This window comes from Misgurnus anguillicaudatus, chromosome 4 (assembly GCF_027580225.2).
Source record: "Misgurnus anguillicaudatus chromosome 4, ASM2758022v2, whole genome shotgun sequence".
In the NCBI taxonomy this organism is placed as follows: Eukaryota; Metazoa; Chordata; class Actinopteri; order Cypriniformes; family Cobitidae; genus Misgurnus; species Misgurnus anguillicaudatus.
In genome coordinates, this window is record NC_073340.2 from 10940946 (window position 1) to 10968248 (window position 27303).

At 36.5% G+C, this 27303-nt stretch overlaps 1 protein-coding gene across 1 annotated transcript; it reads right to left on the reverse strand.

Moving 5' to 3' along the window:
* Nucleotides 1-5873: 5873 nt before the first annotated feature.
* On the reverse strand, nucleotides 5874-25968 carry tut1 (terminal uridylyl transferase 1, U6 snRNA-specific). Its single transcript, XM_055176388.2, has 10 exons — nucleotides 25604-25968; nucleotides 25083-25273; nucleotides 17064-17267; nucleotides 16872-16986; nucleotides 16651-16775; nucleotides 16341-16570; nucleotides 16153-16262; nucleotides 12029-12151; nucleotides 11495-11587; nucleotides 5874-7239 (listed from the first exon to the last, which is right to left on the reverse strand). The coding sequence occupies exons 1-10, from the start codon at nucleotides 25716-25718 to the stop codon at nucleotides 6113-6115; spliced, it is 2433 nt and encodes an 810-aa protein (XP_055032363.2). The 5' UTR covers nucleotides 25719-25968; the 3' UTR covers nucleotides 5874-6112.
* Between the last annotated feature and the right edge of the window lie 1335 nt (nucleotides 25969-27303).

The window sequence follows — 27303 nt, forward strand, 5'->3', positions numbered from 1 at the left end:
CCCTTTAAGCACAAATTTGCTTAAATTTGATATGTTTTGTCTAAAAACTAGACTTATTTTCTTAGGTCATTTTGATAATCAAGAAAATGCATCTTGATTTAAGAATTTTTAGATATTTGTACTGAAAACAAGACAAAATTATATAAATTATATAAATTATAAAAATTTATATGAAAATATCTAAACATTCTTAAATCAAGATGGTTTTCTTGATGAGCAAAACGACCCAAGAAAATAAGTCTAGTTTTAAATACCAATATTTGAACATTTTTCTTAAACAATTAATTCAAGAAAGATTCTAGGAAAATTTGCTTACCCCATTGGCAGATTGTTTTGCTTGTTTTATGCACAAAATCACTTGAATTTGATATTTTTGGTCTAAAAACTTATTTTCTTGTTTTGTTTTGCTCATTCTTAATGTAAGATTTTTTAGATATTTTTACTTAAGAAAAGACAAAAATACTAAGAATTTTTTTCTTAAAAACCATTTTTTGCAGAACTGCAGATTTTTATAAATCTGAGCAGTTTGTGATTATTGAGATATTTTGTATCTGAAACACAAGATTGCTGGGGTCTTGTTCATAAGAAACATGTGTGAAGCAGATGAAAAATATATGTTAGAATCTCTGATAAAGTGACCTGCTGGTGTACTCGAAAGCTTAAAAACTGTTTCAAGATAACCCAAAAGCTGAAATAAAAACACTGTAGCAGTGCACTTTTAAACATTATTATGCAGCTGTTTCTTTATATCTTCAGTCTTCCATTTGGAAAAAACTCAAAACAAATAAGTTTATTTGTTATTCTGTGCATACTACTATAAATAATATAGTGTCTTTATTACTAATATCCCACAACTAGAATGATTTCCCAGGAGAATCGGCCTCAGGTTAGAAAACTACAAGTCTTTCTTGTTTAATAAGGGTCCTTCTATTAACCACCTGACGTGTCATTAAAGATTTATAGGTTAAATGTGTTTTTTTTGGTGTCTGGATTCAAGGGTCAATATGCTGTTAAATAATCATGAGGTGGAACTGTCTTACGTCAACATCTTAATCAATATGACTACTATCGCTACTTTGAGTTATATGTCAGAAAAACACTGTATTTGAGGAAAAGAGAATTGCTTCAGAGATGTTGTTTTTTATTTATTTATTTATTGAAAGCATTCTACCGAAATACAGTGTGTATAATTATTATTCAAATACAGTGACACTGAAAATTTCCATTGGACCTGTCACAATTTAATATCCAAATAAATTAGACTAAGAATTTATTTAATTATTTTGGTTGCTTTATAACTTGTCAAAGTGTGTTCAAGTAAAACTGTCCTATTTAATACATTTCTTTACAAAAATGACTTTTTGTCTGGTTTTCAGTACAGAAGAGATCAGATGTACTTCAACAGTAGACACATTTAAATCTAGATTAAAAACACGTCTGCTGCTTCACACTGACTGCACTTTTATTCCTGTTTTATTCTTTTTCACACATTTTAAACAGTTTTTATTAAAATCACATTTCTTTTCTTTAATTGCTTTTTTAAATTCTCATGTATCTTTGTTTTTATTGTGTGTCTCTTATTTTTTTTTTGTTTTCTCTTTTCTGTGTAAGCACTTTGAATGACCTCGGTGTATAAAATGTGCTATACAAATGAACTTGCTTATTGACATTTTAAATCAATATGTATTTTCTTGATGAGAAAAATTACCTAAGAAAATAAGTCTAGTTTATAGACAAAAAATATATATAAAATTTAAGTTAATTTGTGCTTAAAACAAGCAAAAAAAATCTGCCAATGGGGTAAGCAAAACAATGTGTGAACTTTTTTCTTAAACAGTTAATTCAAGAAAATTTCAAAAAAATTTGTCTTACCCCGTTTGCCGATTTTTTTGCTTGTTTTCGGCACAAATTCACTTGAATTGTATATTTTTGTCTAGAAACTATAGACTTATTTCATGGGTCAATTTGCTCATCAAGAAAATACAACAATTCATATTTGCAAAACATTTTTTTTACAAAAACAGTTTAAAGTAAACTGTAGAAAAATTCCGTAGAAATTACAATGTTATTGCGGCTGGATTGCCGGTGATTTGCCGTAGATTTACATTTATGTTGTTTACTGGCAAGAGTTTGATCAAAGTTAAATAAACTTTAAATATTAACAAGTATTTATCTTAACAGAATAAAACTATACAATAACAGCCTCATGCAAAGCATTCTGGGAACCAGAAATCATCATCAAACTTTTTCTGTTTTTTGCTTCACATTTTGTTTCCCAGAATGTTTTGCTTGATGCTGTTTTTTAGTTTTACTCTGTAAAGACAAACACTTTTAAATGTTAAATGTTCATTTAACTTTGAACAAAATGTTGCCAGTAAAAAACATAAATTAAAATCTACGGTAAGTTACCGACAACCAGCTGCAATTTCTACGATTTTTTTTACAGTGTATGTTGGAGTTTAATGTTTCAGCATGGTTGCACCTGTTTGATGACGCTGTCCAGATACGTACAACTCAAGAATGAACGAGTCTATGTGCCAGTTTAATGAAACTCAGAGGTACAATAAATATAAGTTGTATTGAAACACATCCAAAGCCAGCTATCAGAAGGTGGATTCAGCAGGTATTTTACTGCTTCATATAAAATAACAAAATCTTTGGGCACATTTACAACATAAATGACACCAGAGAATAAGACGATAGATCAATACAGCAGTAACTTTCTCTAACATCAAACCATCCTGTCATCTCTAAAAATCTCTTCTGGTGTCTCTTTACACACAATAAGAAATCTAGATATTCATCTTCAAGGCTTAAATAATCCTAACGCAAGTCTGAGTATCTTCATTTCTTTCATCTCTGCTGACATCCTAATTAACCCTTACCTGCATCTGTCAATATAGAGCAGAATGGGTGAAGTTCATTTGTGACTAAGAAGCAACTTCCACATGCAGTCACTGTAATGAAGCATTGTGTCTCATTGTGTAATTACAGTCATTTATCTCCGTATAAGCCTTGATCATTTCAGTCCAGATTACTCACAGGTATTCTGTGTTTTACTGGCCTGATTTTCACCAAAACACCAGGCAACATGGAAAGCAGCATACAGTTGAGAGGATGTGCATTATGAGGACTTTACTATATCAGTAATGAATGTTTCTCAGACAGGGTTTAGATTAAGCCAGGACTAGACCTTAGTTATATTAGGACTTGTAAGTAGTTTTTACAAGCAAACCTTACAAAAAACAATACTGGTGTGCATCTTGAGACAAATCAATGGCATTGATATTAATGATTTCTAAGTTATGTCAGTGCAAGCTGTTTTAAGACACATCAAATATGCATTTAATTCTGGGACTATAGGCTTAAGACTTGTCCGGGAAATTGCCACATTATCTCTTATTGGACAGGAGAAACAGAATGACCCGATTACATTCTTAATTTAATTCCACCAATATGTAACTGTACACATATTATTTGGGCTCAACAAAAAAATAGCAGGTATTTTGTTAAGACAATTACTAAAATTAAGTTGAACCAGCCAACTAAATAGTACTTAGATGTATGTTCAAACTAAAAAATATTAATTTTAATACTCATAATATTTAACCTCCTAAGACCCGAGCTTTGGTGTGTCTTTTTTTAGATTTCTTCCAGCTAATTTGGGGTTAGGAAGAACCAAGAAATATAATAACCAAATATTTTTCTTTGAACATGAAGCAGTCTAAGTGGCCATCTTTGTGTACAACAGCTTCCAGTTACACAGAACTAAGTATTATGGTGCAAAAAAAAAAATGTGACGTCCACATCCAGGTCTTAGGAGGTTTATATATATATATATATATATATATATATATATATATATATATATATATATATATATATATATATATATATATATATATATATATATATATATATATATATATATATATATATATATATATATATATATATATATAGTCAACTAGCCTTCCAAAACCTTGTATCTCCATATTTTGTGAATTTCATTTTTTTGGTCATAACTCATCATAATTGGTCACTCTCTCTGCAAATATGTCATCAATAAAAAGTATTAAAAGTGCTTGTCAACTTAGACAACACAGTGTGTAATCATTAAAAAAATAAAGTGTTTATTCTCTTGCTTGAAAAAGAGTGAATTTGGACATACAAGCTTTCGGAAGGACAGTGACTAATATATATTAGTCAAAATAACATTTATCCAACATTTATCCAAATTCAAGTTTATTTTGGTTAGAGGTGGGTTACTCATAGACGGACTAAATCGGGTGCATGGTTCTCCTAGACGCTGCTATTGCTTGCTGGGTTGTTCTAACCAGTGTCTGAATTAAGAGGGAACTGGGGTGGTCCCTGACCCCCTAAGCATTGGAGGGTCCCCTGTTTTTTATTCAAATGAAAATACTACATGAATTTAAAACACTCGTGCTGCCACAAAGAGATACTGTCCATTATTTGTCCCAATTTCCCAATAAACTAATCCAAAAGATTTCTGTCTAAAATAAATGTAAACTCTCAAGTGGATTATTTTCACCTCGTTGACGGTAAGGATCTTCTTTATTAATACTAATTTAAAATATACAATTTTAACTGTAAAAACTGTCAATTCAAATCGAACCATTTCAGGAAACTGATTGCCTCAAACCATTTAAGTTTTAAAATGCATACATGAGTACTGTGAACAGGCCGGCTCCACCGGGCGCTTGGCCCACCCTGGCCCCACACCACATAACAGCCAATCTTTTAGCCAAAAATCTGTAATGTTATACTATATTAACAGACATGAGAATAATTCTTAAAGGAACAGTATGTAGGATTGTGGCCAAAACTGGTATTGCAATCACAAAACTTGTGGCTAAAACTTGTACTGCAATCACACAACTGGTGGCCAATACACAAAATGACAACATAAACATCAGTTGAGGGCTGCAACTCCACTTTTTAATGACAATATCCTGGCAAGACCACTGTTGTCAGTGATATAAGTATTTGAAATCAAAATGATTTCTTAATGTCTAGTGACATATCAGGGCCATTTTATGATTAATTGATATACATTTCTTACATACTGTTCCTTTAAGAAAAACTGTGTTTACGATAAAATTACCATTTTTAGTTTGTAACAAGTTTGTTTTAGTTGATGTAAATAGTTATTTTAAAAGAACTGCCCTTTTAATCAAAACATTACAAGAATAAACCCAATTCTTACAGTTCATGCTTTACCCAAGTAACAAGTTTTAGTTGATGTAAAAACTAAACACGGAAAACATGCTAACCATTTTTATATAGATATAGTTACTAAATAGTTCCAAAATTTGTAAAAAAAAACAACAACAACAACAACAAAAAACACACACAAACACAACAATAACAAACAACCCTAACAACTGTCTTAAATATATAATATTAAAACTATAGACATGTGAGATTAAAGCATTAAAGACCCCCCCCCAATCCGACCAGCCCACCTGGAATATCACTTGGCCCACCTTTCACCTTATATCTGGAGCCAGGCCTGAGTGTGAACATAAATAAACTGAGTCATATGCACAAACATACACTTCCAGGTCATATTGACTAGATTGACTTTTATGTTTAATGTATCACTTCAACACCTCTTTTCTCATGTCAACATAAACCAAATAACTGCCATCATAAATGTTTAAATCAATATTTTATGTCCAATTATTTCTTTCTGTGTAATAACGTACATCCAGATGACTGCTATGGCAAAATAAACCATTTTAGGGTGACAAGACATATCCTCATCACCCTGCCAGGCTTATTTTATGATAACAGTCAGCTGCATGTGCGTTATCTTTTACGTAACCGTATAATAAAGTCCACATCTCAACTTTTTCATTTTATGATTTTAATGTGGTTTACATTCTTTATATTTACATTGTAGAGGAAAAACATTATAAGGAGAAAAAAATAAGTAATTGCTAGAAACCATGTAACGGGGAACTTAAACATGTAACATCTTCAAAACTTTAAATCAGAAAAACAAATATTTTATTTTCTTACATATAAGTTTATCACAAAACTCAATTAACGCATACATATCACACGGTTTAATTCGAAACAAAAAAACTCATGACATTTCTGTAAGATTCTCTGTTTTCCCTAAAAGGGTTTCTGTCATCTTGGGAAGGAAGGACTCTAGGAAATGAAAGAAATCTCGAAAGAGGCCTTCCTTATCCTGGCTGGGGTTAAACCGGAGGTTAACTTTGGTGTTTTCATTACCGCCAACAACCTCCGCATCCACCTTAAATTCCAACAAATCCTGAAGTTCCTGCTCTTTTTCCACAATGCTCTGCGTCACCCTGCTCTCAATGTCAACGCAGCCACCTTCAGGTTTAGATGTCTCATCGCTGGTCTTCAAAAGATCTCTCCGGACTTTCCGTCGCCCAGCCCACACCTGATGTCGTTGTGTCCAGCTCCATTGAACTGGCTCTGGGTGCTCCATATCAACATCAAGTCTCTGTCTTTTAACTTGTATGCAGGTGGATGACGTTGGACCCTCCTCTGTCGTAAGAGGTCTCTTCTTACCGGATTGACCTTTGGTTGGTGGATCGACATCTTCAATGCTTTGGTTATTATTCACCTCTTCTGCTTTGTCTAGACCTTGACACGTGGTTGTCTCTTGACTTTGTTCTGAAGGTGAGCATTTTAAAACGTCATTAAAGACCGCCTGCACCGCAGAGCAGACTTTTGCAAACCAGAGACCCCTAAAGGCCTCCCCTGCCAATGCCAGTTGGGAACGCAGGGGTCCAGGCAGAACGTCTGGTTTAAAAGGGATGCTGACCTCCATAATCTTCTCAGTCCCGGCCTGTGAACGAGGTCTAGCTTCACTGGGCGGCGCAAAGAGTCTCATGAGACCCCAGGATTTGCCTTTGGCCGATTTGCGCTGGTATTGTAAACTGCGGCAGTATTTCTCAGCGTCACAGCATTCTCTCTTGAAGTTCATTTGAGTTCGCTCATTAATGTTTCCGGCCACATTGTGGTTTTGCTCAAAAGGGTCCAAGACATTCATAGGGCCCAGTTTAGGGGCAGAGGAAGACTTTGGTTTGGGACAAGAGGCCTCTGCTGTGGTTTTCATTTCCTCGTCTCTGTGGAGAAAGTCTGTGATGGGCAGTGCACGGCCGTCTCTCAGAGACACCACTGAAGCAGAGAAATCAAACTTTGAGTAGAAAGTGAAGAAACCAAAAAGCAAGGTGCCTAGGGGAGAAGACAAAGAAAGTTCACAATCACATGATAATTTGCACATATTTTATGAAGTGGTAATTTGTATGAATAAATTTGTTCATTTTTCTAATAATGAGCAATTCTAACTGTGCGTTTACACCAGCCGAGGTAGAGGCGGCAAAAACGCGCTATTCGCACGTAGTTGGACGCTTGAACATTTGAGTTCATTCGAGTGTGAAAGCCACTCATGAAATTCTAGTCATTCCAGAAATTCACACGGAAATTCGCGTCATGGGTGGGGCTTCTGCGACTCCGCTGAGACTACGCCACTCTGCTCGCTTCCTGTAATCACGTCACTACTACAGCAGCTGCAGGATGCCAAATCGCGTCTTTGCATTGATTTAACATGTAAATCACCCGCACTTGCCGCCTCTACTTAAATATTTAAACATTAAAATAAATATTATTTGTAAGGCTGTCAAAAGTTAATCACGATTAATCGCATACACGATTAATTTGCATAATTTATGTGCGTGCACTGTGTGTAATTATTTTAAATAATAAAGGCACACACACACATTCATGTATTTAACTATGTTGGCCGCAATAGAGCTCGGGAATCAACGTCATCGTGCAAAATGCAGTGCTGTGAGTATATAATATGTATAATTGTACATTATTACTTTACTTGCATTTATTGCCATGTTATTTTTGTTTTATTAACTGCATTTAACGCCGTCTCTTCACCAATACTACAACTACATTGTAGTTCAGTAACTTAATTTTATTGTCCTTAATAATTAAATGTCACACAGCTTTATCTCTTTTGTGTGACCACACTTACCTAAAACAGTGGTTCTCAAACTTTTCCAGCGTGCGGCCCCCCTTGTATATGGTGCATTCCTTCGCGGCCCCCCAAATTTTTTTTATAACAAATTTGTTCTAAAACGTAACATTTAATAAGACAAAACATATTAAAGTATACAAAGTAGTGCTGTTGGTTAGTAACCTTATTTTTTTTAGGTTTAATTACACAGAATTCATGATAAATTCATTTATTTTATGAAATGTCATAAAACTGGGGCCCCCCTGGCACCATCTCGCGGCCCCCAGTTTGAGAACCTCTGACCTAAAAGAAGTGAAATACAAGTTGAAATTGTTTTTTGTCATTTATTATGGTAAAAGTTGGAATGCAATATGTATAAAGAAATCATTTTCATACATACATAAAATGTCTGGAAAGACGACAATATTTATTTCCGACTAAATGCATAATTATGTGGTGCAATGTTGTTTTCTTGGAAAGCCTCATCCATCTGTGACGCACTACCTAACGGTGTGGCTTCATCAATCTCTGATATCTGTCCAGCTTGATATCAGTGAATAATGCTGTGAATAAACATGTTTCGGGAAATGCTGAAGGTTATTATTTCTTGTCTTCTGCTATCCATGCCATGCGTTGCTGTTTTGTTAACTCGGAGATCTGAGTTTCAGCGTAAGTTACTGTAACCGAGAAAGCGGAAAATAAACCGCACTTCTTTTAGGATTAACTTAATTTTCTATTTTTGTTATGACAGTTTAGACACGCAAGAGTTTTCGCTATTTAAACGTCTTTTAGGCAGTAAAATGCAATCTTCATCGGTCTACATAGCTACCAAACAACTTCCTGAGCATAAACTCCCAGAATGCATTGCGTTGCATTTCGTCGGTGACTTATAGATTCATAAAGCTCTATTGACGAGTTAACTTGTCAATTAAGGGGCTGTCCACACGGAGACGCATATCACTGTTTACGTATAAATTTTTTATCGTATTGCCGTTTCGTCCACACGGATCCAGCGTTTTGAAAGAGTGAAACCGCTATTTTTTGAAACCGGGTCCTAAAGTGGATAAATCTGAAATCGACACCCTTGCGGTTTCGTGTGTACAGCCAATCGGTATATTTTGTGAAGCGAAAACGTCATCACATCACGTGTCGGAAGCGTCACACGTAACAGCAACAACAATAACGGCGGACTACGTGATTGTGTTCGTGCTACAAAAGCTACTAAAGCCTACTAGCTTTAATACAGCAAAATCTATTGCTTCTATGCAATTGTGGTGAGCAACAAGCGATAATGGACAACACCATACGTTGGTTATGCGCATGCTCAAAGTCTTCTTCTTCGTGTACAGTGTATATCTGTGGCAGAATTACAGCGCAACATACTGGTCCGGAATATGTACTATACCACTTTCAGTCGGTTTCAGTGGTTTCGTGTTTACTGGTTATTTTCTTAGAACAAGGAAAAAATATTATCGGATAGGGAATGCACCAGCTTCGTGTGGACATAGCCTAAGAGAAAATGCTTGCCTGCCCATGACAAGTTTTTATTGGCAATATGTATTTTCGCTATTATCCACCAGGAGGCGCTCTTACCCAACTTATAAAAAGTGGTGCTGGTGGGGAAAGAGTTAAGAAACATTTATGACACAATGTGTTAAATTCTATAACACAAATGTGTAAAAAATGAACATCCTTTGTCTTTGTGTGTGTGTGTGTGTGTGTGTGTGTGTGTGTGTGTGTGTGTGTGTGTGTGTGTGTGTGTGTGTGTGTGTGTGTGTGTGTGTGTGTGTGTGTGTGTGTGTGGTTAGACTTTGATTTAAATTATAAATAAAAAATATTATACACAAATAAATACATTTAAATACATACATGTATGTGTGTATTTCTATATACATAATATTAAAAAACAGTACAAACATACATATATTAAGCAAACACAAACTTTTATTTTTCGATGCGATTAATCGCGATTAATCTTTTGACAGCCCTAATTATTTGTTCTTTGATGTGCCGTCCCTTCTCCGTTTGCTGGGTATTATTGCTTCTTGTTTGTGCATTTTAATTCACAGACATCCTACAAAGTATGTTGGCTCTCAAAAATGTGTGTATTGTTTTGTCATATCCATAACACATATATATTTCCCTTGTCTAAAATAGAAAACACATGCATAGACTGATATTTTTCTGATGTCTGCACTCTATCATCAGGGGGTTATGAAAATAGAGAAATTATATTTTAATTTTGGACTGAAAATGTCACATCCTTGTAGGGCTGGGCGGTATGACGGTATATTCCGTTACCGCGGAATAAAATGTCAGACGTAACAGATTTTTCTATTCCGTCTATTCCGCGGAATGCAAATAAGTGGGCGTGGTTAACTCTGCCCTCCCGCATGTTAGACTGAGTGTGACAGAAAAACATGTAAAATAATTCACTCATAAAAAATGAACGAGTTTTTTGTGTAATTTATATAATAAGTGCCAGTGAATCCACCGCGGGTCTCGCAGCGAGACTCTCGCTCGCTCTTTCTCGCTCTCTCTCTCTCTCTCTCTCTCTCTCTGTGCTCATGCAGCAGCCGGCCGGTCTCTCGCGTGCAGAGGTCTCTCTAAGCACCCTCAATGAGCTGCGACGCCAAATAAAGAGTTCTTCTCGCACATAATGCTAATAGTTGTAAAGTTTTCTGAACTTTAAGCAAGCTAAGACAAAACTCGCGTTTATATCAGTGAAACGTGAGCTGCTGGAAACATATTTGATCGGAAAGATGAGAAAGAGACGCAAATGTTAAGGTCTAATAGTAAGTAAAGGGTGTCAAGACCTTAAAACAGACTTCATGATCATCACATCATAGCACCTGTCATATTTATAATATCTAGAGCTTTGTCTCTCATATAGGCTATATAGGTATTCATCCTGTCTGTAGGTTTTTGCATATATTTATACCTGTTCATTTTACATATTTTCTATTTTTAATGTAATGTATGCATAAATACAAAATACAATGAAGGCATACTATAGCTTCAATAGTCTACAAAATTAACAAGCATTATCAAGACTTAATCTGTTGTTATCTTCTGGGCATTTTTACTTTAGCATTATTAACTTTAAATTGCTCATAATTTAAAACTGTGTTGGGCATTTAGATTAAAGCTAAAGTGAGTGGAAATTTCTGTACATTTTTATAATCAAAAAACAATATAAACTGAAAAACATTTATACCGTGAAATATACCGTTACGTGAAATAAAATGACTAATTCCGTGGAATAGATTTTACATCCTTGAGGTTGAGATTATTGATACTCTAAAAGAATCAAAAATACATGTATACAATGTATACAAATATTTTACTGCCTTCTGTTGAAAGTGTGTTTATAATGCTGTCTAAGTAGGCAGCTCACTGGAGTTCAGAAAACAGATCAGCATATACCAAGTCATGTAAAAAAGAACAGCGAGTATTACTTACAGAGGTCTTCAGTGTTTTTGCTGGGTGGAACACTAAAAGGTTGACTTGGGAAAGTACAATCCCATTCCTCAATAACACACTCTTCTTCCTCACCTACACAAACAAAACACTGTGTTAATACTTTTATCACATATCTAATGTTCTCAGGACGGATATAGTTGATAATAAATAATGCATTAAATTTAAAATTGTTTTGAAAAACTAATATTTGATTTGTTTTTGTTTACACAAACATAAGCCTCTTGTTATATCAGTGACTTGCATGATTGTGGGGTGATATCTGCTCATTTGGCCTGCCATGTTGTGATCACAGCTTTATTTTATTACCCATTTTCTTTAAAGACATCAGTAACTGTAGAAATTCACATCTGTGTGACTTGAACCACACCATACAAATTTGAAGAACAGTTTTGAAATGAAAAGACCTAATGCTCCATTAAAGAACAGATTAAAGATCACTTGAAAATAAAAAAAACTGATATAAAAACTATAAACAATGGTAAAAAAAAACATTAGGTGTGTTTGTATACGCACAGGCCATGTCTTTGAGCTGGTTCACAGAAGGCAGAACAGGAGGCTCTCGATTCTGAAGGTAGAAGATCACCAGCAGGGTAAGAGCGTAATTGTTCAACAACGGTCCAGGGCCAGACGTGTTTCCTGTGGCATTAATAAAAAAATTTAAAAAATTACATTAAGAACTGGACATGGTCGTATCAAGCAATTTGATGTCACCTATTGTAATTTAAAGAAATCTAGATCAATACTATATTACAAAAAAACCGTACCGGTAGGTCTGTCAACCACATTACAGTGCCATATCACTATGCCAAGTTAAAAAAAAAGATTTATTTAATTTCGACAAATAAAGCATAAATAAATATGTGCAACTATGAATAGAAAAAATTAATGAATACAGTAGGGATGCAACGATTATAGATTTTGATGGTACGGTTATAGTCTGATGAATCACGGTTGTAATGTTATTAAGGATTCATTTATTTTACAACATTAATGTATAAAATCACATGAATACATTTTTGAACAATTGCTAAATTCTTTTGTATTTTCAGTTTGTGTATTTATTCTACAATTCTTGGACAAATGATAATAATAATAACGGTTAATAGTGAAACCGGTTAATCGCTACATCCCTAGAATACAGTCCACCACGATACTGATTATTTAAAAAAAATTGAATGACCTGTTGTTAATTATTAACTTTAATTCCATTTAATATTATTAAATATTATCTTTATTGGAAAGTACAGTTGTAAATATATACTATAGTAGCAGTTAATACAAAATTCATAATGATTACAAAATTCCTCTTCAGAAATGCTTAAAATTAGTGCTGGTCAAAGATTAATCGCGATTAATCGCATACAAAATAAAAGTGATTTTTTTTGCATAATATATGTGTGTACTGTGTGTAGTTATTATGTATATTTAACCACATACATAATATTTATTTCAGAATTTTTTTATTTATGTATCTTTTTTTATTTATATATAATATAGAATATATACAAATATAAATAAATATACAGTATATACACATGTAAATGTTTCTTAAATATATGCATGAATGTGTGTATGCATAATAATTACACACAGCACACACTGTATACACACAAATATGTGTTGTACGCATTTTTGAGGCTGCTCCACGGCGGACTGTCTTGCATTGTTGCCAGGTCCTCGTCTTTTTTGTACATACATAACATTTTGGCGCATAACCGTTAAAGCAGGGGTCTCAAACTCAAACTGGCTTGGGGACAGACATTTCATCGGGGGCCGCAGAGCTATTTTAACGTTCAAAAAAGTACAATATTTCTGTAAATGTATGTTTAATTTCTATTATTTAATGTATAATAATACTTGAAAATATATAAGCAGTGGTTTTATCTTTTTAATATACATTATTTTATAAAAGTAGCCTAAGTAAATCTTTTCTTAACCTTCTCTTAACTAAGACATATTAAAACCTTGCACTAAACTAACAAATTTAATTCCTGTATACATTTATAAACTATTATAAAAAAATGACCACTAGTAAAGTTAAGTGTTTCTTTTTTTATTTATTTTGGATTGTTTTCAGTCTTAGGGCCCTATCTTGCACCCAGCGCAATTGACTTTGTCAGTGACGCATGTATCATTTCGTATTTTGCACTGGCGCACAGCGGGTTTTTCCCTCCACAGACGCACGTCGGCAAACTAGGGAATGAACTTGCGCTCCCTGGGTGGTTCAGCGCAAAAAAGGAGGCGTGCTCCGGCGCAAACCATCTCTTATGCTATTTTGCAGTTTCAAAAAACAATTGCGCTACTAACCAAAAAAAACTAGTCTATAGTCAGTGGCGCGTTGCGCGTGGTTCATTATGCTATTTTAAGGGCGCATGCTTGATCATAATGTATAGCGTGCACAACGCGCATTGCTTATCTAATCTACACAGATGCAACAGTTATTTTTGCAAATCATAAATTGTTACAATAAAAAATACAAGATAAGGGAAATCATTAAATCATAAATTGTTACAATAAAAAATATTAATACATGAGATAAGGGAAATCATTGTGGTGAGCATTGTGGTAGTTTTTATTTATTTTGTGTGGCAGCGTTAAACAATTATCATGCAAATAACGATTAAAATATTTTCATAAGTTTGTTGTGTGGCTGTATTACGTTTATTTTATCTAAATAATAATTAAAATGTTTTCATAAGAAACCTTAATGTATGTGAACTTGATTTGTAAGTGTACTTTGGGGTTGGACCTTGCTTGCGTTTCTTGGGTCCGATTTCAAAGCCCCCAAACCCTTTCAGCGGTGAGGGTGGACGCAGCGATGTCCTCCTGTGTACCCGGCATGCCCGATTTATGCTGGCAAGCTTGGGATCCCCCCGTCTCCTGACATCGTAGTGCTTGGCGCAGCTGATGAGACAATTGCGGCTATTTCCTCTCACGCCTGTTTAACCGACGCTGATCTGGGCGGGTTTCTCCCATCCCCATACAAAACAACTTCTCTGTCTTTGACTGCTCTTACAAGAACGTGGGTCTCCTCGGCTGTGAACCGCTCCTGGCGTGCGCCTGGTAAATCCGTCATAATAATAGCAACCCGCCATGGAACTTGCACCCTTGCTTTTAAAGGGAATGTTGGATAGCGTTCTGATTGGTTTATTTGACGTTACGCCCAAACCACACCTATGAATAATGAACCTACTTCAGACCAACCCCTTATTGATTTGCGCCCGGCGCAAGACTTATTTCTCCCACCGGGAAAATAGCAACAGCGCCCAAGATCCGCCCACAAAGTCACTTGCGCTTTGCGCTTCGCACTTGCGTTTCAGATCGTTAAAATAGGGCCCATAGTATTGTCTTCATTATGTTCTTTGTTATTTCAGTTTTAATGAATTTGCTATTATATGTGGGAAAATATTAATAAGTGAAAGTGATCCCATAACTTTTGAATGGGTAGTACATGTTATATAAGCTAGTTGGACAGAAAAAAATAATAATACTGCTCTATGTGTAATTGCATAGCAAGCTGCATAATAATATATTATACTTCATTATATATAGCAGTATACATACTTTTATCTTCTGTACGTTTCTCCTCATCTTTTCTCTTTTCATAACCTGGGCACTTTGATGGCTCTTTTTCTTATCTGTAGTTTAAAATGTGTTGCATTACTACCTCCATATGCGGGTGTCTCCATTAGATGCTGTAACTTGATGTGAACTAAGCCCACCGCAGCTCGATCTTCTCTGAGTGACAGCTGATATCCACCCGGAAGTAACAAATCTTCTCTGGACAAACACTACAAAGTCCCGACCAGATTAACTGATCGCATGGTGACAATGATATGATTGACGCGAGGTTCAGTTGATGAATTAAAATTCGATCACGCATTCCGTTATCCTCAACATCACAGAGCGCGCAACTCATGGCTGCGTAACAACGGGTGATGCGACCCACGACACGAAGCGCAACTTCTGCTCCCGAGCACTTTGGAAAGTAATGCTTTGACTCGTTTTAACGCGTTGTTAGAAGCGACATGTGAACGAACACTTGAACATTTAAATCAAAAATCAAACGGATATAAAACAAAGTGAATATATAATTATATTTTTGAAAGGTGACGCTGGCCTCAAATGGCCCACAGGCCGGGAGTTTGAGATCACTGCGTTAAGGCTTTTGGTTCATGAAGCAATCAAGATTTGGTGTTAATAAAGTGTGAAGGTGCCGATTCCAATATTTTGATCTTTGCAGTAAAGCATTTGGATTTATTTCGGTTTATTATTGGATTTTTCTTGTTCGCTTTTTTTTAGTGCAAGATCTGGCAACACTAGTCATTTTCTGCACCGCGCATACAGAAGACTTTTTCCCCTTCTAGGCATTTATTTTTTCAGAAGAGAGAGCTGTCATGTCCATGATGCACGTTTACACACTTTATTAACTTCTAGATGTTCAGTTGGGTTATGTACACACTATGCAGAGTTTCTGTAAATGCGGTTGTCACTACCTGCATTTTGAGAGAGTTAATTCGGTTGTAGAATGCGGTTGTCAGTCCCGTAAATTACTGAATTGTGTGTGTAGCATTAAGTGTTAAAAGGTGAACTGACAAACCCAATTAATATGCAGTGTGTTTGGGACCATTATTTACCTGCTAACTGTTTCTGTTTGGCCCATAACCGCAAAGTGTAGACTAGAGGTCGTAGCCTAGAGTCGACCCCAGAACACAACTGCAGATATCGAGTGTTTCTTACAGCCAATCTGGAGCAGAAACATAAAAGACTGAGCTTAGAGACCTGTCGAGACATCATCAAATGTCCGAAAGCAATCGTTTTTAACCTGTTGTTGATGGTGATGTCCCCTTGGAGGTTGAGTTCTCGATGACTGAACTTGACAACCGGAAGTCGGGCAGAGCCGAGCGTCTGCACTTTGTGGACGCCTGGAACGCACTTCCTCAAAATGGCGGCCACCAGGTCTAAAATTTCCAGAGGGGTGGCTGTGGTCAGATCGATGTCGGAGAGAATAGAGTCCTCAGAACGTCCATCCTCGGACGGATTCTCTCCTGCTGGCTAGAAATCAAAAGGATAAAATGTTTCAGATAAGGAGAAATCGTCAAATGTTTTAAGGTTTGAGGTCACCGCTAGCATACCGGATCAGATGCCTTTGAACGGGCCTGAAAGACTTTGGTGTTCTCCAGGTCCAGGAACAGATCGAGGTCACACGAGTGAATTCCAAATGTGTTCACAGAAGAGCCGAATGGTACAACCAGACAATCTGCAGTATATTAAACAAACAGAAGAAGTAAAAGTACAGTCACAACTACCATAGCTTTAACTTTTTTTGTGTTTTAAATATAAAGTTTTGGAAAACCTGGAAAGAATTCGGTGAAGACTTCCTGTAGCAGCTGAACCAGAAGATCTCTCACTTTCTTCTCGTTCTCTTTCAGCTCAAAACTCTCCATGGCCACCTGCAACTGCTCATTTACCTTTAAACAGAATGTAAGTATTCATTTGATATTTCTTTCATCTGCTCTGCAGATACATTTGTTATGCTGTCTCTTACAGATGAAGCCTTGCAGAGCTCACAGTTGAGTTTGTCCAGGCTGATCTGATGTTTGGAGTCTTGTTTCCCTCTGCTGGTCAGTTTGAACTCTTTCTTCTCTCTGGGCTTGACGCGGAGCTTGAGTCCACTGAGCTGATGCTGAAGTTCTGCCAGAGTCTTCTGGGCGTCCTGCGGATCGGAGAACTCGACGATAGCATAGACACCCTAAAGAAAACATTGTCTTACATTAGCACACCCTTTCACCACTCAAAATACAACACCTTACACATATTCATTTATCTCAACACTGGGAGGACTTATAGGACTGTTAGACCATCAGTTTCATCCCTACTCTGCTAATAATAAATTGTGGCTTTAACTCTTTTCGCGCCAGCGTTTTTTTTAAATGTTGCCAGCCAGCTCCAGCATTTTTTATGATTTTCACAAAAGTTTAATGCCTTCCAGAAAATGTTTTTCTTTAAATATATAAACATACTATATATCAAATGAAAGAACAGACCCTTTGCTTTCAAACAAAAATACAGTTTCATCCTACCTTTGTTGGTTCTCTTGTAATCACCTCTCAAATATGGGCAAATTTATTAAAAAACATTACATTTTGAGCAAAAAGCTGAGATTATAGTATTTTTGTGAAGTACTTTTGATAGAGCTCAGATTCAGAGCGATCATCAAAACATACACAGAGTTCTTACTCTTTCACATGATGAGTTACTTCTGGGTTGCATAAGTTGCAGATGATAATAGCGGTATTGCAGAAAGACAGAAATACTCGTCATTGGCAGGGAAGCGTTTTCTTATAAAGTCTTGCAAACTTTATTTAACCAGGAGAAATCATATTAAGACTATAGTCTCTTTTTCAAATAATCCCTGGCCAGGAAAGGCAGCACTTAAAATCTATTATACCCCGGGTCTGTTGAATGCTGTATTCTGATTGGCTGAGAAATGTTCCGTGGGTATGCATTAATTTCTGATAACCGCACACCTAACTTGTCAAATGTCTTAAAAATAGGCACCAGAGCAATGTTTGTGGTAACCGTGGTATAAGTGGAATAATTGACTCCAGTCCTTTGAATTGTTTGAAAATAATGCACACCTGCGATGTAACGATACTAGGGCTGTCAAAATTGCTGAAAATTACGTTTGAATATTCTCCGTAAAAAACCCACGAATATTCAAACTATTCGAATATCTGGTTGCCCATTTTTTCAACGACGTTTAACGACGCATTACGTCAATAACAGGACAAATTCATAAAAAGAGACATAACTACTTCTATAGGTAGTCTATTTAAGTTTAAACATATTTGACAACGTATATTACATACACAAAACAAGTAAATCAAGAAACATCAAAGGGATATGGTACCTCGGTTACATTGCTTGACAAAACTCCCTGAAGCCTGCTCCATCCACGACACTGATCGGTCTCATGTCCTTACAAATGAACGAAATTAATTTCTCCGTTATGACCTCTTGTCGTGTTGCAGACAAATAGCTTGTGGCGGGCAATGCAAAGTAAGTGTTAAGACGTGACTGTTTAGCTGGAGTTCCACACATTGTGGTGTCGTACACACTGCAAACTTTCAGGAGTGACAACCGCATTTAAAAGTGAAAATGTGATGATTGACACGGAGATAACCATAGCAACGGCCTGCCGTCTCACGTGCTTATCACTCACAGCTTGATGAAAATAATTTAACAGCATTATTATGTTTTGTATTAAACCTCCGTCTTGACGTTGTGTATTGTACGCATTTGTGAGGCTGCGCGTGCTCTTGCAGTGTTGCCAGGTCCTCAGCTTTTTTGTACTCACATACCATTTTAGCGCTTAACCGTTTATGGCTTTTGGCTCATGAAGCGATCAAGTTTTTGGTGTTGTTAAAATGTGAAGGTGCCAGTCCCAATATTTTGATCTTTGAGGTAAAGCGTTTGGATTAATTTTGGTTTGTTATTGGATTTTTCTTGTTTGCTGTTTTTTTAGTGCAAGATCTGGCAACACTGAGCAGCAAACGCTTGTGCCTCTGTCATTCTCTGTACCGCGCATACAGAAGACTTTTCCCCCTTCTAATAATTTATTTCTTCAGAAGAGAGACCTGTCATGTCCATAATGCACGTTTAAACACTTTATTAACTACTAGTTGTTCAGTTCGGTTATGTAGGCTACACACTATGCAAAGTTTCTGTAAACGCGGTTGTCACTGCAGTTTGCGGGAGTTAATGCGGTTGTAGAATGCGATTGTCAGTCCCGTAAATTACTGAAGTGTGTGTGTACAGAACAAGATTAAGCATTAAAAGTTGAAGTGACAAACGAATTAATATGCAGTGTGTACCAGATACCATAGTCATTTGGGTGCACATTTTCGAGATGTGACATGTTGCTAGTGGTCGAATGGTATGCTAACAACTTTATCTCGCGGCTCAACAATTTTACCTCCTACCGACCAAAATCCAAAGTACTTCCAGACATAGCTTTTTAGATTTTTGGGGGTTAAAATCGCTTTCTCTGCTGCGGTCGACTTTCTGCCATCTTTCATGCAAGACGCGTCAACTTTTAACAGTGACAGACAGTGTGACTACTGTGACCTGTCCCTGAACCAGACGCACTAGTGCGCCCACTCACAAAGCAGACAGCCACGCCTCTACTACCGCGGGCTTAAAATAATAATAATAATTTATTAGAATATTAATTTTCATATTCGAAATTCGTTTTTTTTTAAGCTGCGGTCGGCAACTTATTTGATCATATTTATTGATCATATTCACTGAAACCAACACTATGCTCCGATAGAACAACATAAATTAGACTGTTTAAGAAAATACCCCGCACTTCTAGCTCCACCTAGAGCCTGTTATTTGTTTTGCAAAAATCCACCGCTCCCGGTTCATTTGGTCCAATCAGCACAGGCCGGTTCATTTGGTCCAATCAGCGCAGTGCTGTGTAAAATCTGCCTGTCAATCACAGTACCTGCACGCGCCACAGATCCCCATCCCCCTCCCCCTCGCGCGCGTTACAATATCACGTGCATCCGCCTGAATTCATAGGTGTTTTGGTTTGAACAGCGTGATGGCGGAGAGAACTTTCAGTAACAAACTTCCGATTCCTCGGTTAACAACCAGAGCTAGGAAAACAACCAATGAAAAGAAGGAAACAAAGATAGAAAGCGACCATGACCGTAATAAAACTAGGATCAATATCGGACCAGCATTTGAAAGGTGGAGGAATCTACGAGATTTTAAAGGGTTCAAGCTAGATGCAGAGCTTGCCACATTTCTTCTCAACAGGTAATTGTGCTTTATCAACCATTGATTGTGTTTCGGAGTGTTATGTAAGTAATCTAAGTGTTCTTGCTAAGTATGCGTTCACAATAATACTGGTGCACACGCGCTGACGAGAACGAGCTCGTGGGAGGTCGCTCGGAGGTAGTTGGGGAGGGACATGAAATTGTAAACATTTGGAAACTGCTCAATCCTCCAGAGTTGCCGACGGCAGCTTTAACTATTCAAATATATATTCGAATTTAGAATATTCGATGACAGCCCTAAACGACACTCTGCTTTGCGTGCCGCATTGCACCTTGGGTGTGCATTATTTTCTTATAATTCAATGGTCCGTCATCAAATATTCCTTACATAACATCCCAGTAGCATAAATGACGAGTTAACTTGTCAATGGCGGGGAAAGAGTTAATAGAGAACCACTGTGCTAGTGATTTTGGATATTTTAATGCAAAAATCTTTCTTATTGTGCCTTTAATTTGACATGGAAATTCTGACAGTCTTGTCATGAAAACATCACTTTTATTCTCTAAAAAGCTCATAGACAGAAGAAACACACAAATGGGCATGTGACATGACATTTAAGATATGTTATGTCTTTAACTCTGTAACCAATCCTTTCTATTCTCGTATCATTAAATGGTACAGGTATATTGATGACATTTTTTTTATTTTTGTGGGAGAAAAAGATGAGGTTTCAATTCAATTCAATTTTAATTTATTTTTTTAAATGTATATAGCGCATATAGTTTCAAAGCAGCATTACATGAGTAGATGTAGGGGAAAACACAGAAAATCAATAGATAATATAAAAAGTAGAATATAGCGGCTAAGGATAAACCGTACTAGCGAGCATAGAAATAATGTAACATATACAGTAAAGTGCTAAGTTAAGTTAAAGTTGCTGACTCTCCCGGGGACGGAAAAAACCCTAGGAGAAAACCCAGTGGGAAAACTCCTAGAAGGTTTGTGAATTTGTGTCTATTTTGAATGGTTTTGTGGACAGTTTGGAATTCACTCTAGAGGTTGATGATGCAAAAGTACATTTTCTAGATATGTGGATACAAAAGAATGATGGACATTTGAGCACCACTTTATTCACTAAGGAAACCGATCGTAACACGATCGCGACCAGCTTTCATCCTACCCCTCTCAAAAAAGGTCTACCTAAGAGTCAATTTTTCCGATTAAGAAGAATCTGTCATTCAGACACAGATTTTATTGAAAAATCAACAATTATGAGGAAGAGATTCTTAGAAAAAGGTTATCCCATTGAATGGATTGAGGAGGCTTTTAATATCACATTAGATAAGACACGTGCTGAATTATTAAAAAAGAGAACAAAAAAGGATAAGAAACATTCTTTTTCATTCTTTACGACCAACTCTTCTAATTCTTTTGCCATGAGATCTATTTTCAAAAAACATTGGCATTTGTTATCTTCAGATCCTGAACTCAGTACGGTTTTTCAACATCCCCCACTGATTGTATATAAACGGGCGAAGATTTTAAAAGATCTTTTAGTCCATGCACAATTTCAAGGTTATACTCCCATTCCATCACAGAGATTATTGAGTCCGTTACCAAGTGGCAATTATCGGTGTGGTAATTGTGCTTAATGTAACAATACAACCAAAACATCATTCTTTTGTCATCCCAGAACGGGAAAAAAATTCATGTTTAAGTCTGTGATCACCTGTGTCTCTACACATGTTGTGTATTTGATTCGTTGTCCTTGTGGACTGGGGTATGTTGGAAACCCTTCACGTCAATTAAAGCAAAGAATCAGTGAACATAAGAGCACCATCAGGAGAAAAGATTTAAATGATCCAGTGGCGGCACACTTTTTATCTCATAATCATGAGGTCAGAATGCCACCTAGAGGCAGACACATTAAATTGCTCCTACAGAGACGAGAGCTCTTTTGGATTTTTACTTTAAACACGTTATCTCCCTTGGGGATGAATGAAGAAGCAATCTATAATGTAATGTTATAATCTTATATTTTTCTAAAATGTATGAGAAAATATTACTTATTATGATGGTGACTGTATGATGATGTGTTGTACTATTTGTGATATGATGAGTTTATGAGAATGAGCTCTACCATTTATTGTGATGTGATGAGTCTATTATGATGTATTTTACCATTCACTGTGATTTGATGTGACGAGTTTATGATGATGTTTTTATTAAGGATGCACGATATATCTGCCGACATATCGTTATCGGCTGACAACTGCTTATTTTTAATATTATCGGTTATCGGTCTGATAGCAAAATTAGGCCGATAAATGAAAGCCGATAAATGATGGATTATTTTGGTTTGTTGAACCACTTCACTTGCTTATTGCTGGCCATGTGGAGGTTTGATTGGTGCTTTCTGTGACATAGCACGAAGATGACACGTGTTGCGGGCTTAAGAAGAGTATGCTAGTCTAGCACAAAGACAAGATGTCTGCGGTCTGGGAGTTTTTCATAGAGACAGAGCGCAGCGCGTCATAACCTGAAAACCACGCCCACCGGGGGGAAAGCAATCCAACCGTCTCCATTTACTTTGTATTGCGAGAGGACGCCTCCTTGTCATTTCTGGCTTATAACAAAAAACTGAATAATGCCTAAAAGCTGCTTTGTGACAATATGTACAGCTAACAAGCCAAAGAACCCAGAAATAAGTTTTTATAAGCTGTCGAGCCGTAAAACCCAGCCTTTAAGGAGAATAAAGTGGATCGCCGACTACGTTTCCCCCTATTGGACGCAGTTTTACTAATAGGAGTACTATGAAAAGTTGCCTGTTTCCATTTCTGTGTCTAAACGCTCATTTTTTGAAGTCGACAGCTTATAAAAACGTATTTGGTTTTTTTTTTGGCGTGTTAGATGTACACCTTGTCACACAGCAGCTTTTAGGTATTATTCTGTTTAATCTGTAAATAAGTTTTTATAAGCTGTCGACCCCAAAAAACGAGCGTTTAAAGACACACAAATGGATACAGGCAACTTTTCATAGTACTTCTATTAGTAAAACTGCGTCCAATAGGGGGGAACGTAGTCGGCGATCCACTTTATTCTCCTTAAAGACTGGATTTTACGGCTCGACAGCTTATAAAAACTTATTTCTGGGTTCTTTGGCTTGTTAGCTGTACATATTGTCACACAGCAGCTTTTAGGCATTATTCAGTTTTTGTTATAAGCCAGAAATGACATGGAGGTGGCTTCTCGCAATACAAAGTCAATGGAGACGGTTGGATTGCTCCCCCCCCCCCGGTGGGCGTGGTTTTCAAATTTGCATAACGGCGCTCTGTCTCTATTGTGAAATTAATATGAATATTTATCGGCCTATAGATGTATCGGTTATCGGCCCCCAAATATAAAGAGTTATCGGTACCGGCCAAAATTTCCATATCGGTGCATCCCTAGTTTTTATTGCTCATTGTGATTGGCTTACTTTTGACCTTGATAATGTGATTGGTCAAGATACCTTTTAAATACACGAAAGTGACAAATATGTTTAATATATGTTTGATGCCTGAAGAAGATCGAGAGATTGAAACGTTGCAATAAAGCAATAAACCCTTCTATTTTTGCAAGTGGATAGTGTGCGGGACCTTTCTTTTTTTCATTTGTCAAATATGTGACACTGACATTTTTTATTGGGGCCAGTGAAAATTTTGGCAGTGCAAGTGAAAACCTGAACCACTGCCCCGAACGGGCCAATATAAAAAAATATTTGCGTTGAGCCCTGAATTATATTGTGTTGTTGCTTGGGGGTGACATATAAATATAACAGCACAGAGACAGACCCGTACAGTGGAAAAGTCAGTCGAGTGTTTGTACGTAAAATTCATATGAAAAGTTTTAACTGGATGGATGTGTGAATACAGATTATTAACAAGCCTGTCAAAACGGCACCACTCGTGTCCCTCACAATACAACTACCATTAGCTTTAGCGGCTCACCGGAAGTTTTACAGAAAAGAGCTCAAAGACGGCTCCGCCCACAGTTACATCAAAAATAAGGTGGGTAGCATGTCCAAAACGCCCATATTTGGGTGGGAGCAAAAAAAAAGTGTGTAACTTTGAGGCGTCAAAATCTCGTCTACGTGCCTAGTTTGCCGCTTGAACCGTTTGAGTTGACTCGCTTCATTCGCGCGTAAAACTAGAATCGCGTCTACCGCGCCACACTAAACGCCTCATTCGCGCCACGAGACCTCCAGACGCACATCAACGCGTCTTCACATTAACTTAACATTGAAACCACTCGTGCTTGACGCCTCTACCGCGGCTGGTGTGAACACAGCATTACTAGTGGGCAGTGAGCGCTTTTGGTTAAAAATTGATCTGATTCCTGTGAATACAATCTGAGATAATAGTATCTTTAATCACATCAGCGCTAGAATGTGCTAACAAACAGATTTACAAAAGCTTTTGCTTAAAATGAACCAGTGAGTAAGTGGCCATGGGCAGGGCTTTATCAGTGTGACATCACATTAACAAGAGACTCAAAACGGCATGTCTAATGAGACTGCTTTGGTTTAATGAGGATTAAATATTAAAAGAAGGAGAGGGTGGATTTGTTTCATTGTAGGGTTGATGCCAATTGCCAACACACATTTATGTCCAAACATAATTTTGCATAATGTGTGCTCTTTAAAACAATGGGACTTACAAACGAGGTAGCATCTAACATTTTGCCTTAAAAAGCAAGCAAATGATTATAGACCATGCACAAATATCTATAAACTAACCTTCTGCTTGTCCATGATCACATCTGACACCGGTCCAAACTTTGTGAAATACTCCTTGATATCAGTCGGAGAGGTGTCCGGTTTAAAACCACTGACAAACACGCTGTTGTCCTCCTGAGCTTTCCTCTGAGCTCGGAGTCGCAGCAGGTGTTGATGTTTCTTTCCTTTAACATGATCCTCCAGACTTGGTTCTGAAATAAATCAATGCAGAAAGTCTGAGCATCTCTTGATGAAGAATATCAACTAGCGCTTGTACACACCCTTACCAAAAGATTTAATCCATTTTAATGGGAACAGTGGTACAATGTTATCCTCGATTTTAAATTATGGCCACGTTTATAACTATTTACATGTATTCACTACAACTGAAAATACCAGTCCAATAAAAACACGTTTCCGTGTTCAGGTACCACGTTATCACCATGTGTTTTGGTTAACTCAACAGAATAATTAAAGCGGCGTCTCCTTCAAAAGAAACTTGTTACTTAGCGCTGCAAGTTTATTTTAGTGATTTAACTTACTGTTGGGTATGTTAACATTGCAGAGGTTACAGTGAAATCCTCTTTGAGTTGTCTGGATGTCTTTATCGGGCTCCATTGAGGTGCTGTGCAGATATTTAAACCCAAGACAAACCATGCACAAGTTTCGTACGGCCCATGAGGCCTTGCGTCAAAAGTGGGAGTGTCTTCCGGTTCGAAGTAAACAAGCGGGATGGGACGCTCAACAGTTTACAGTCATTCAAGATTTAGCAGGAACGCTGTGATTTAGTTTTAGGCTTATGTTCAAAACACTCACGTTTAAGCCACTGAATTAGTTTAGTCCGGTTATATGTACAACCGCGAACAGTACACGTTATCCGACATCTCTCCGACTCAGCGGAAGTTGTAGCGACGTTCTTTTTTACAGTAGCGCCAAAAACTCGGTAACAGCCACTAGGTGGCGCTTCGGTAGCGCGCAATAGACATGACCGCAGCCGCCATTTTGGGGTGAAAATGCCAACTAGAAAACAGCACAGATACACAGAATGACAACGAAAGAGAAGTCAACGTTCGTCAATCCACTGCAAAAACTATCAGTGTGACAGTACAAATATTGCCTGTCGTCGTTTTCTGCTAACTTTAACTGTTTTAATGTGTAATGGTAAACTTAAAGGGATAGTTCAACCCCCCCCCCAAAAAATGTTGTTGTAAATCTGTATGAATTGAAAGATATTTTGATAAATGATGGTAAGCACACAGCTCAATGTAACCACTGACTGCCATAGTAGGAAAAACAAATACGATGGAATTCAATAGGTACCATCAACTGTGAGCTTACCATCATTTATCAAAATATATTTTTCATAATTTATCACAATACTTCCATAATATTTGAAATGATGACACAATTTTCATTTTTGGGTGAACTATCCCTTAAAAGCCTTTCTTTATTGACATTTCAAAAGCATACACATTTGTACAGATTTATATATATATATATATATATATATTAATTATTGTGTAACTACATAGTTCAATAGAAAATAAATCACATAATATAAGAAAGATAAAATTAAGCCAGGGGAAATAAACAGAGATCACTTAAATAGAATATCAAACAAAACCATGATTGTAAAGCTCACACAAGACAGAATCTTTAATACTTCTCATGTACAGCCTCATCTCAAACAACAGTCATAAAATTAGGGTTTTTATTTGTAAATTTACAACTCTAAATATGAAATGTGTTCAAAAGTAAGAAGAATAATTAACTAAAACCATTTTTTATCTCTTTGGTATAATCAGTAAAGCCAAATAGAATATTTTCACATATTTTTTGTACCACACACCATGTATAAAATAACAGAATAATTACAATGCCAAAATAAATGCAGGGTGCTTTCTTGATAGTTATTGCAAAATGTACAGTTTGTATTTAAACCCTTTTAAAATTTTAGTAAATATCGATTAGCTGGGAAAAATCTGTGAACATGTTTAAGAGACTTTTCAATGAGATGCAACATGATATAGTGACTATTACTTTTTAGAAAAGACTGCGAATGGCCTAATGTTATTTTTAGCTCTATTGCAATATAAAATTATTTTTGATTAACCAGTATTTTAAAGTGAGAGAGGAAATCTTAGTTAATTCATTATATAACTGGCTTACAAGTTTAATATTGTTATAACCTATTCTTATAAAAGAAAGATTTGTGCTCATATAACATATGATAAAATAGTTG